The following is an 11,447-nucleotide window of genomic DNA, read 5'->3' as shown; positions in this document are numbered from 1 at the left end:
AAACCTATTATTTAGCTTGGAGTTTTGTACTGGTGTGATAAGATTTTTCACCACAGCCCTTCTCTTCCAGCTCCACTTAAATCCTGGAAGATCTCAGAGTAAGTAGATCCTACCTATCTATCTCCTTCAAGGTCCAGCTCAGGCTCCACATTTACAAGAAAAATTTCCTAACTGTTCTAACCTTTACTAATCTCTCAAAATATAGCATTTTATTTCACACCACCTTATTTAGGACTCTCTAATTGCCTCCTCACTCCTTGGAAAATGGTACTCCTGTGATCCGGTTAGGCTAAGCTCAGCTATAAGTAATATAGTACACGCTCATTCCATATTTGACTTATTCCCCCATGTGACCACAATGAGGGAAGAGTGTTTATTAGCGGGAAAAGGAATGTTTTCAAAGTGAGGGCAGGACCCAATCCACTTCTGAGGGTCATACTTGCAAAGGGCTAGGGCTAAGATAGGGAAATGCATAGAGTGGGGGTAGTGGGTGGTGGTGACACAGGGGCAGAGCCCTAGATAAACCTGAGATGGGTGGAAGGAGAGACCCCACAGCTTTCTTTGTGCTCCTCAAACATCTGTTCTAAGGCCTCCATGTAGATTTTGTGGTACCAGTCAACCTCCTCTTGACTGGGATTCGGACGATAGGGTACCGGAATGGGGCAGCCCACTGAAAGGGAAAAAGGGTTCATACGTTAAAAGGCAACCCAGAAGAGGTGACCATCATACTCAGAGCAAATCAACTTCAGAGAAAAAGGAACTCACCAACAGTTGTAATGGGCACAGGGAAAGGTAGCAGCCCCCAGCGGAAGAGGAGACCCCGGCCCCAAAATATGCAAGGAGCAAAGCCAGTGAATTTTTTGAAGGCTGCCTGCAAAGTCCTTTGCCAGGATCCTATCCCAAATGATGCTTGTGTAAAGATCTCATTCTCTCCAAAGGAATACACAGGAACCAGGGAGGCCCTGTCAGAGAGAGATTTGCTGTTATTCAGTTGTTTACCATGTTTTCAACTCTTCATTAGCCCATTTGGAGTTTTCTTGGCAAAGATACTGGAGTAGGGAGGGAGCTAGGTGGCTCAGTGGATTGAGAGCCAGACCCAGAGACCTAGGTCCTGGGTTCAAATTTGGCCTCAGATATTTCCTAGGTGTGTGACCCTGGGCAAGTCACTTAACCCCCATTGCCTAGCCCTTACTGCTCTTCTGCCTTAAAAACCAATACACAGTACTGATTCTAAGATGGAAGATAAGGACTTAAAAAAAAAGATACTGGAGTGGTTTGCCATTTCCTTCTCCGGTTCATTTTACATATGAGGAATCTGAGGCAAATAGGAGTTAAGTAACTTGCCCAGGGTCACACAGCTAGGAAATATCTGAGGCCAAATTTGAACTCAGGTCTTTCTGACTCCAGGCCCAGGGGTATATCCACTTTGACACCTAGCTGCAACCAAGGGTACATTAGATGAAGTTAAAGGAAATAGAGAGAGAACAGGAGGAGACAGGCCAAGTCAGGCACAGAGGTGCCCTAACTCCCCACTTCACCCCAACCCCCTTTCACCATGCAGACAATGCACAGAAAACTAGAAAGAAGAGAAAGACCAAAACAGATGCAAAGTGATAGTGAGAATGAGAGAAACACAGGGATCCTGTTAGTGGCTACACAGCCAGCTCAGTATTCTACTTTCAGCTATACCACACTCCCACTCCAGCTTATGGCTGCTACAAAGATAAGGATCTCAGAAGTCAATAATGATGGGACTTGAATTTGGACTCTTCCACTGCAACCTGGGATCTGCCAACATACACTCCTAGGACAGTTATCTGAGGCTCACAAGAATTAAGTCAGTGTGGTATAGCAGGTATTCAAATTCCATCTCCAACAATTACTAGCTATGTGACCCTGGGTAACTAATTGAACCTCTCTGGGCCGTAGTACCCCTTCTATACAGTGAGGGGGATTGGATTTATTGACTTTTAAGGTCCCTTCCAGCCTCTATCTTGCCCCAACACCATGCACCTACAAAAGTATCATCGGAATAGAGATTTGAGCCCATCTGAACCCAGCTGGTAGTATAATGGCCAGGGCACTGGGCCTGGATGTTGGATAGACCTGAGATCAAATAAGGCTTCAGATACTTGCCAACTGAATAATCCTGGGCAAGTCACTTAACTTTTGTGTGCCTCAGTTTCCTCAACTGCAAAAAGGGGATAATAACACCTACCTTCCAACTCTGTTGGGAGGATCAATGGGGTCTGATGCTTAATAAGTACTTGTTTCTCTCTAACTTGTTCCTCCATCTTCCTCACTCCTCCTCTAAGATTCTATCATATTGTCTCTTAAGTAAAATAACACCAGACTTTTAGATTGGTGCCCAGCACCACATACCTTTCCAGTTTTTCATCATATTACTCTCCTCTTATACCCTAGTCAAACTGAACTCTATCCTCTCCAATCATTGACTGCTTAGATTTTCTCCTTGATTCCAGAGATGATGTCCCTTTTATCCGTTATTGAATTTCTTCCTATCCTTTAAAGATCAACACAAATGCCAAACCAGGGCTTCCCTGATTCCCCTATGGGGTCTTCATGGTGGGAGATGGTGAAAGCAAAGCACTGTTTGGTAATTTAAATGCACTATATAATATATAATATGCATTATAGTTATAACTTTTTAGTTATTTCCCAAAATTTCAAAAAGATCATGGATCTTATAACTTTTTATCTCCAACAGCTTTTTTTTCCTTTTTAACCAAGTCTCACCTTCTGTCTCAGAATCAATACTGTGTTTTGGTTCCAAGGCAAAAGAACAGCAAGGGCTAGGCAATGGCCCAAGGTCACAGATAATGTGAGGCCACATTGGAACCCAGGGCCTCTTAAGGCTCCTGGCTCTCAATTCATTGATCCACCTAGCTCTCCCCTAATACCTTTGCTTTTAAACTCTGGGTCACCCTCCAACCTCGTAGTTTCAACACTGCCTCCAGGGTAATTTTTTTTGCCTCGATGCGAATAAACTCACCCATGCCTCAGGGCCAGGCGCACGAAACCCTGGCGCTTAAGAAGTGTGAGGCAATGTTCTCCTGGGACCCCGTGCAATGACTCATTAGCGCCCCCGACCAAGATGACCACAGCCTGACCACGCTGGGGCCCCGACAGCACGAAATCCAGGCTCTGACGGCTCACGGGGCATAGTCCTGCGGAGAGACTTGGGCTCCAGGACCCGAGGGCTCAGCTTAGGGTCCCAGTCTTCCCCAACTGTACACCTGGCCCATGGCGGTTTGGTGAGGTGTTTTACTTTCCCTCCTCACCCCCTCTCCCATCATAGATCATAGAAATTAAAACACTTCTGGAAGTTAGGGCCTTCCTTCCATTTTAGAGATTCGAAAACTGAGACCCAGAAAGGAAGTGATTTGGCCGATAGGGTTACACAACAGCGAGGCAGCACTTGAATACAAGTCTGACTCCAAATATAGGTCTCTTTTTTCTTATATATACAGGGGACCGCATCCTCCCCACAATCACAAACACAAGGGCGCTCGAACCCACAGGTAATGCATACACACTCACCACAGCTCATGAGGTAGTCCCGGTACACCGGTATTCGAAAGAGGCCAGCCAGCCCTGCCAAGAATGGCCGAATGCCCGGGAATTGACGGGAAAAGCCATTGCTCTCGGTGGCAAAATTACAAAAAGATCCAGCGCACATGATCCCATGAGGGTGTGAGCCCAGCACATAGTTTTTGTCTGGGGACAGTTCTGCTGTCTTCACCAGCTTTGCGGAGAAGGGGTGTGTGTGGGGATTGGGAGCGGAGAAACACCGGCTGAAACACCAACACCGACCCCCGCCCCAAACCTCTCCGGTTAAAAGCCTTCTTCCGGAGATTAGAGAGACCTTCCCTCCCCAAGTAACCCCTCCCTTACCGCCCCCGCCCCCGACCTTTTAGAACAAAGCATCAGGATTTACGAATTTTATCTCTACTGGAAGTCAGAGAGCAAAAGAGCAACCCCAACTGGAATGGGAAAACCTCCTCCACCATTCCAACCTTTACATTTGAATGGGAGAAATTAAAGGCGGCGTAAACAGAGATTATACACATGCCACCCACCACCCCATCAACCCCTCATTTGTCTTATTCTTCCCTCGGACACAAGGGGAGAAGAAACGAATGATCACGAGAATAAGATGCTTAAGTAGAGAGGGGAAGTATTAGGAAATAGTGGGCAGGCACTCCCAATATCCCTCTCTCACCTTAATGGGATAGTAATCTCTAAAATGTTCCCAAACTTTCCAGTTCCTCACCCATTCAAAGCGCCGACCGCCTGCAAGCGGGAGAAGGGAAGTTGGAGAGTGAAAGTCTGAGAGGTGCCCTTCCTCCCATCCATCACTTCCTCCCTTTAAGTAATTTTCTTCCTGCTCACCTCTATCTGGAGTGTCCCAGTCTAGAAAAAGCCACACCAGGTAGAGAACGGAGAGGAACCAGAACGACGTGAAGAAGAGGAAGAAGAAGAGAAGAGAGAAGAAGAGGCCTGTAAAGAGAAAAGGTGTGAAGTTGGGAGAGAAAAAATAGAATTCTAGGACCTAAATGTCCGGGAACCCACCACACTCCCAACTCAAGAATAGCCCCCGCAAGCCCTCCGCATCCCAAATCCCCTATCTCTTTAATGACCCAGGAGCAGGACCAGCCTCACCCATGAAGAGAAAGGTAAGTACAAATTGATAAACGCTGACAATTTCTATTCTCTGCTTCTTTGGGGTCTTCATGGTGGAAGGCGGTGAAAATCAAACCTGCCAAAGGGAGAGAAAATGACCACAGGGAGGCTGAGGAATGGCATCTTAAGGAACAGTGAAAGGAGGGGGCGGGGACAGTGAGCACTTCTCACCCGAGGAAGGGTCCCAAAAGTCCTGAGGCTCTGTAATTGTTCCCAAGCTTTCTCTGCTTACACCTCACTCTAAACTTTGACCGACTTACCTTCTTGGTTAGTCACGGGGCGGAACAGAGTGCAGTCAGTCGTGTAAGGTAGGGCCTTGGGGGCTCGAGGTCCAGGATCCTGAAGGGAGGTGTTTAGACTAGCTAGTGTCTGGACTCCTCCGTCCTATCTTCCAGCCAGCTCCTTTTCTTTCGACCCCTGCGAGCCTCTTCCTAAGTGCCCGTCTTAGGGGGGTGGGTCAAGACGACCAAACTGGGTCGCCTACCCACCCCCCCTGCTCTCATCAGGGGCTTTTTGAGCACCCCAGCTTTTCCTAGTCTCCACTTCTCCACACATGCATACGGAAGACAAATACTTTTTGTTTCCTCACCTCCCCCCTCCTTTTTTTTCGGTCATAGAGGCGCTGTGGGTTGGAAGATACCATCTTCCTGAAGGGTAGGGCAAAGGTGGAGGGCAGGAGTGAACCCTAAGCTAAGCGGCTCCCAGGACAGTTCAGAGAAATTCCTTGCGTTCTTTGAAAAATAGAATGAGTCCTTCTACATGGTCTTTTTTTCTTAATTAACAGATCATTAAAAAGATAATCATGATAGAGACCCTTAGCTCTTTCTTCTAATAGGCCTGTTGATCTGATCTTGCGGGCAGAAGAGCAGTAAGTGACTTGCCCACGGTAACACAGCTAGGAAGTACCTGAGGTCATATTTGAACCAAGGACCTTTTGTCTCTAGGCCTGACTTCTCTATCCACTGAACCACCTAGTTGACCCCAAAGTGTAGTCTTTTTCTTCATTTTACCCTGAGAAGATAATTTGAAGGACCACAGGAAGTTGTTGGCAGCTTTGAACTACTTGCCAACAAAGTAGATTTCATGATTCAAGTCCTCCATGCATATAATTACATATTAACAAGAGATTTTGCAATAAGGGCATTAAATCTTTAGATGAGTTCTCTACTTCTTAATCTTATTATCATAACCACAATTGTAAATCAAGTCATTCACAGACTTCATTTAACCCCTTGCACAATGAATAAAGGGTTGACCTGAGTTCAAATATGGCTTCAGACCCTTACCACCTGTGTGACCCTGGGCAAATCACTTAGCTCTATTTGTCTCATTTTTCTCATCTGTTAAAGGAGATGAGGGAAAAACCACTCCAGTATCTTTGCCATGAAAACCCAAAGAGTCACAAGAGTCAGACCACAACTGAAAATGACTGAAGAGCAACAACTCCATGCACGCAGTGTAGGGTTCAACAATCCTCAGCATGTTCATTGAAGTCTTAGTAGTAGTAGTAGTCTCTCGGTAAGGGAGGATGATTTTTGTCTTTATGCGCTTTCATCTGTGATGTAGATGAGTGTGCACAAAGACACTTGTGCATGAAGGAGATTTAAGTGGAAAAGTGGATGCACAGAGACAGTCCCATTCTCTTGGCGTTGGAAGCCTGGGTCCAGTGGCAGGAAAAGTCGTTACACCTGGAGACTTCCTCAGCTGCATTGGATGGCCATGTTGTCCTTTGTGCTCCATCACGCCCTAAGCACTCCACAGCGCTTTGCTGCGTTGCCCTCTCAGCCATTGAACCTTCTTATTGGTTTCTTCCTTTCGGCCAAAGCAATCTTCACATGCTGAGTGAGCAAAGCCTTAGTTCACCAGGGATCTACAACCTGATGGCTACCCCCACAAGGTTTAGCCAGCTTGTCGAAGCTGTTGCCCAGGGTGTGGCTGATGCCCCATGCTAGCAGCTACTAGGAGCCACAAGTGAGAGGTGGGTGTCAGGTGAAGGTCAGAGGTTGTAGAGCTGCCCTAGGAGGGCACGACAAGCCCTCCATACCAGAGATACTCCTCCTCCCTGACCACCCCTTATACCCCAACTGACAGGGAGGGGCTCTCTAAAAGACCAAAATAAATAGATTAGTGGATATATGCAGGTAGGTGTCACAGGCAGCTAAGTAGCACAGGTAGCAACACTAAGCTTGGAATCAGGAAGACTCATCTTCATGATTTCAGATCCAGTCTCAAACATTTACTAGATTTATTACTCTGGGCAAGTCACTTTACCCTGTTTGCCTTGGTTTAAGCTTAACAAAATTACCATTGAAGATTTGGTAAAGAGGAAGAAGCTTTAATACTTTGCAGATCTTTGGACTACTGATACTTCTGATGCTGATCACAAACACTAACTTGGTTTCAGCAGATTCATGATAGTTGCCAGGATAGTTGCCAGGTTTGTGTGATACCAGCTGACTGGATTTTGCTTCTGTACATCCATCTGTACTCCTTAAGATATGTTGTTTTTTTTAATTTTATAAAACCCTTACCTTCCATCTTGGAATCAATATTGTGTATTGGTTCCAAAGCAGAAGAGTGGTAAGGGCTAGGCAATGGGGGTCAAGTGACTTGCCCAGGGTCACACAGCTGGGAAGTGTCTATGGTCATATTTGAACCCAGGACCTCCTATCTCTGGGCCTGGCTTTCAATCCACCGAGCTACCCAGCTGCCCCCCTTAAGATATGTTTTAGCTTTTTCATAGATAGGCTTTCCCGTCTCTGATGTAGCTTTTTAAATAGCCATCTTCTTCAGTGTTTAGCATTTTCAGAAAAATTTCTGGAATGATTAATAACGTCTTTTCTTCTATAACTGCTATGATTCCAACCAGAAAAAGAGAGTTCAACACAGAGCTTTTGCAAGCTCTCCCACCTAGGCTCTGCTCAGATACTGTTTCCACTTATCCAAGATTGGAGTCCCCACTTTGAGTCAAGTGAATGTCACACACTGACCTTCCATGACACATAAACACCCTTAATGTAGGGCTTTATACAGAGCAGCCCACACACACACACACACACACACATCTCTCAAATGACACATAGGCTTCCAGCTCCTCAAAGGATCCCTGTAATAAACAATTCAAGGTCTGGGAAAGAAGGGGAGAAGAACCTAACCTCCTTTTTTATGTCTGCATAGTGAGTTATGGGGTTGGAACCTCTGCCAAAGTTCCAGCATGGGGAAGGCAAGAGAAACGGAGACCCAAAGTGACAGAGGGGACGAACAAATTTCAGGAAGAGGGTCATACAGGGTGGAGATCATAGTGAACCTAGAGTTTCCTAGGACATCAACCCCTCAAGCTGGGGGATCAGAGTTGGAAGTTGGATCTCGTAAAAGTGGGAGATCATATATAGGCATCTGGACTTGGAACTGGAAAATATTGAGTTAGAAGGGAGTTACAAAGCTGAGGAAGCAGAGATTCACCAACCAGTGAAAGGGGTGCCTTGTAATGCAGGAAGCCAAGACAGCTCAAGCAAAAGGTCAGACCTTCCAATACCACTTCTTACCATGAGAATACTGAAGATCCATTCAGGAATGCAGTCCAGTTGCACTTGAAGGCCTTTTGTGTCTGCTGGCAATTTCTCTCTCTTTCCTCATTCCCAAAACCAAGCCTCTAAAAGCTGGGAGTCCAGCTCCTTCTCTGACCCTTCTCTTCCCTCACTAGTGCCCCAATATTAACTGAATAAATTCTCTGACTACACCTGAAGAGTCAGGGCTCTGGGTTTTGTCTCCAGTGCTTCTGTGGAACTGCCCACTGTGAAGATAGCCACATGGCCACCCCCTACTCAGGACAGACAGCTTATAGGCAGCACTAGCCTTAATAGCAGAGACCAGACCTAGAAGGGAGAGAAAGGTGAAGGAAAAGAGTGAGGCAAGAAGCTGGAAGCTTTTATTGGCTGGGATCTTGCATGAATAGGTGTAGCTGCAAGACTGGAAAGCAATGGGAGAAAATTATGTATTTAGTGAGAAGTTGCTAAAGGATCCAGCAACCAGAACTCCAGACCAGAAGAGCCCCATGAAAATTGGAAACCCAACAGGTAGATAATTACAGGAATGATCCAAATCCACTGTCTTCATCAACTAAGGGAGAGAGAAAGGGAGATTGGAGTGGAAAGGAGCAGGTATATAGTTGGGTTAAATAGGGTGTGTCAATATGGAATCTAGGAATCCCAAACTTGTGACCTAGTAAGATCTGATGAACCCAAATTTCAGGACTACCTTATAGGTTGGAGACCCCAAAGCTTGTCCTTGTTCCCTTTTCCCTTGGGAATCTACCCTGAAGGGAATCCCAGGCTAGCAGTTTCAGACTGAGTGGGAGACCCTCAGGAAAATGACAATCTTAGTTGGGTGAGACTAAGCATATGCTAAGGACCCTCTTTGTTTTAGATAGTCTCCCCTATTTTATCAGATCCTTTCCCAAGAAGATCCACACCTGGGCAGGAACCATCCTTTAGTGCATTGTAAGTAGCCCCTTCTCTTACACCCTAGCCTCTAGCTAAGATTCCTTTCCCAAGCTTGATTGTATCCTGTCTGTGTAGCTTGAACACTCCCATTTCTTTGTAGCTATAGTGATGTCAATCATCTTTCCTTGTCCCTGGATCCCCCAAATGGTATATAGATTCCCCAAATTCTTTTCTTTGGAGTCATCATCTAGTGTTGTGGCACTCCCTAGGGATAACATCACCAGAGGCCAGGGTTTGCACCCTGAAAAAGTTGTGGCGCCGACTCTGAGTAAAGGGCCAAATTGGACTTATCCCTATCCTGATTAAAGACTTGGGTTTTCTGACTATTTAATAGTTCTGTGTTATTTCCAAGTTCAGATTCTGGAGGGTATAAGGGAGCTGCTTACAGTTTGCCTGAGTTTTGGGGGGTAAAATGCCCATGCCTCCCTTGCTTCAGATGTCCAGTGAGTAGGAAAAGTTTCTAGTCAAGATTATTTTTGTTGACTGTCTGATTCCCACAATGGGCTAGCTCGGTTCTCATGGTAGAAGTGATATATACATTGCTTCTGGCTCTGCCAGAGAGGAGGCCAGAAGGAGAAGCCTGATGGAGGAGAAACATGATGGAATAAACCAAGACTGTTAAAAGCTTCCTGGCATAAATGCCTCTTTTAACCCTTCGCTATATTTTCCACCACCATTCCTAAGTGGAACCCCTCTTGTGAAACTCCTGACCCATTATAGTATAAAACACTAGAAAGCACAGCAATAAATGGGCCATTCCTTAATATCTTTAATATCTATCTAAAATTACTATCTCTGAGGGGGGAGGGAAGGGAATCAATTTGGATCTTATAATTTCAGAAAACATGTGAAATTGTTGCATGTATTTTGGAAAATAAAATATTTTTGAATTTTAAAAAAGCTGAGGAGGCAGGAAATCAAAGATTGAGTTCAGGATGGAGGGCTAACAGAGTTTGTGAAGCAGAGTAGTTTAAAGAGAGGAAGGTTGGAACAAAGTTGTGAAATACTGAGGCTCAGTAGTCAAGGAGGAGACTTGAGTAGAGCTAAGATTAGAACACCATCCTATAAATATGACTTTGACAGGATTGTGAAAGATGGAATAGAGTGGAGGTGAGGAAACCATTTATTTACAAGGCAATAATTATTACAATAACTATAATCCCATCAGATGATATCACTTTTCTGTACTAGTGTGATGAGAATGGAAATCTGTACAAAATAGAAGCATTGCCAAGGCCAACAAGACTTCTTAAAACAAACTGATGTGAGTAAAGAACCAAGAGGAGTGAAAGATGACTCCAAATTTTGTGATTTCTTGAAGAGTTGGTGGTACTGCTGAAAGCATTAGGGAAGTCAGGGGAGATTTTAAGATCATGTGAACAGTAAAATGCAGGACTAGATTTTTTGTTTTTGATTTGGGTACAACCTTTCAAAGGTCCAAAATATACATAGTGAAAGATAAAGCAACTTCAGTTGTCTCTATGGCTTAGGACACCCAAAGTCCAAAAGAAGGACTTTGGGTTTGTTTGGGCAAACAAAAACTAAACCTAAACTGATGCTCACTGACCCTGAACTTATTCAGCACCCCTCTCTAAGATCTCATTCAAATGTCAATGAGGATGTAGACCCAAGGATTTACACATCAAAACTTTCCTCTGTGCCACAAGGGGAAAATTCCCTTCCTCCATATCTTTCCCAAGGTTGCTTCTTTCTCAAGGCTGTGTTCTTTTTCTGGCATTTCTCAAGAATGGGGGGGGGGGGGGGAGAGACATTTGGGGAGGATTTAATCCTTTGGCTCCCCACATTATACCTTTTTTTTAAAAAAATCCTTATCCCTTGTTGGAGGGGATGTGGCAAAATTGGGACATTAATACATTTGTGGTGGAGTTGTGAATTGATCCAACCATTCTGGAGGGCAATTTGGAACTATGCCCAAAAGGTGCTAAAAGACTTTGATCCAGCCATACCACTGCTGGGTTTGTGCCCCAAAGAGATAATAGGGCAAAAGAATTATAGTCACACTTTTTGTGGTGGCAAAAAAAAATGGAAAAAGGGGTGTCAATGTGGAATCTAGAAGTCCTACTTCTCTGCCTCTCAGACTAAGAATAGACTCACTAGCAGAAGGTCCAGAGTTCAATCCTCTCAGAAGAAGGGTGTGATATACTGGGAGAGGCTTCTGGAAACTAAGGGAGTCATTTGACATCTTAAAGTCTATTGTTAGTCTGAGAGGCAGTGAAGTAG

The 11,447-nt window shown here is 45.0% G+C and overlaps 1 protein-coding gene across 3 annotated transcripts; it reads right to left on the bottom strand.

Annotated features, from left to right (window-relative positions):
- Positions 1-331: 331 nt before the first annotated feature.
- MOGAT3 (monoacylglycerol O-acyltransferase 3) lies at positions 332-5,262 on the bottom strand. 3 transcript variants are annotated; one of them, XM_007483271.3, is made up of 8 exons: positions 4,876-5,262; positions 4,684-4,780; positions 4,414-4,521; positions 4,244-4,314; positions 3,562-3,766; positions 3,014-3,188; positions 766-962; positions 332-670 (listed from the first exon to the last, which is right to left on the bottom strand). In XM_007483271.3, exons 2-8 carry the CDS (start codon positions 4,754-4,756, stop codon positions 516-518), a joined length of 984 nt encoding a protein of 327 aa, XP_007483333.1. In that variant the 5' UTR covers positions 4,757-4,780; positions 4,876-5,262; the 3' UTR covers positions 332-515. The 3 variants fall into 3 exon arrangements, with proteins under 3 accessions (XP_007483333.1, XP_007483334.1, XP_007483332.1); XM_007483272.3 differs by having other exon boundaries at positions 4,295-4,314; positions 4,965-5,261; XM_007483270.3 differs by having other exon boundaries at positions 4,965-5,260.
- Between the last annotated feature and the right edge of the window lie 6,185 nt (positions 5,263-11,447).

Source organism: Monodelphis domestica, chromosome 2 (assembly GCF_027887165.1).
Source record: "Monodelphis domestica isolate mMonDom1 chromosome 2, mMonDom1.pri, whole genome shotgun sequence".
Lineage (NCBI taxonomy): Eukaryota > Metazoa > Chordata > Mammalia > Didelphimorphia > Didelphidae > Monodelphis > Monodelphis domestica.
The sequence above is the reverse complement of the archived record's forward strand: the minus strand, read 5'-3'. Positions and strand labels throughout refer to the sequence as shown.

What these genes read in the sequence shown, in the direction of transcription:
- MOGAT3 (XM_007483271.3), bottom strand. Translation starts at nt 4,756, where the DNA reads ATGAAGACCCCAAAGAAGCAGAGAATAGAAATTGTCAGCGTTTATCAA. An exon ending in ACTTACCTTTCTCTTCATGG is followed by an intron (nt 4,522 to 4,683) that starts GTGAGGCTGGTC and finishes TTCTCTTTACAG; the next exon opens with GCCTCTTCTTCTCTCTTCTC. An exon ending in GGACTACCTCATGAGCTGTG is followed by an intron (nt 3,189 to 3,561) that starts GTGAGTGTGTAT and finishes GTCTCTCCGCAG; the next exon opens with GACTATGCCCCGTGAGCCGT.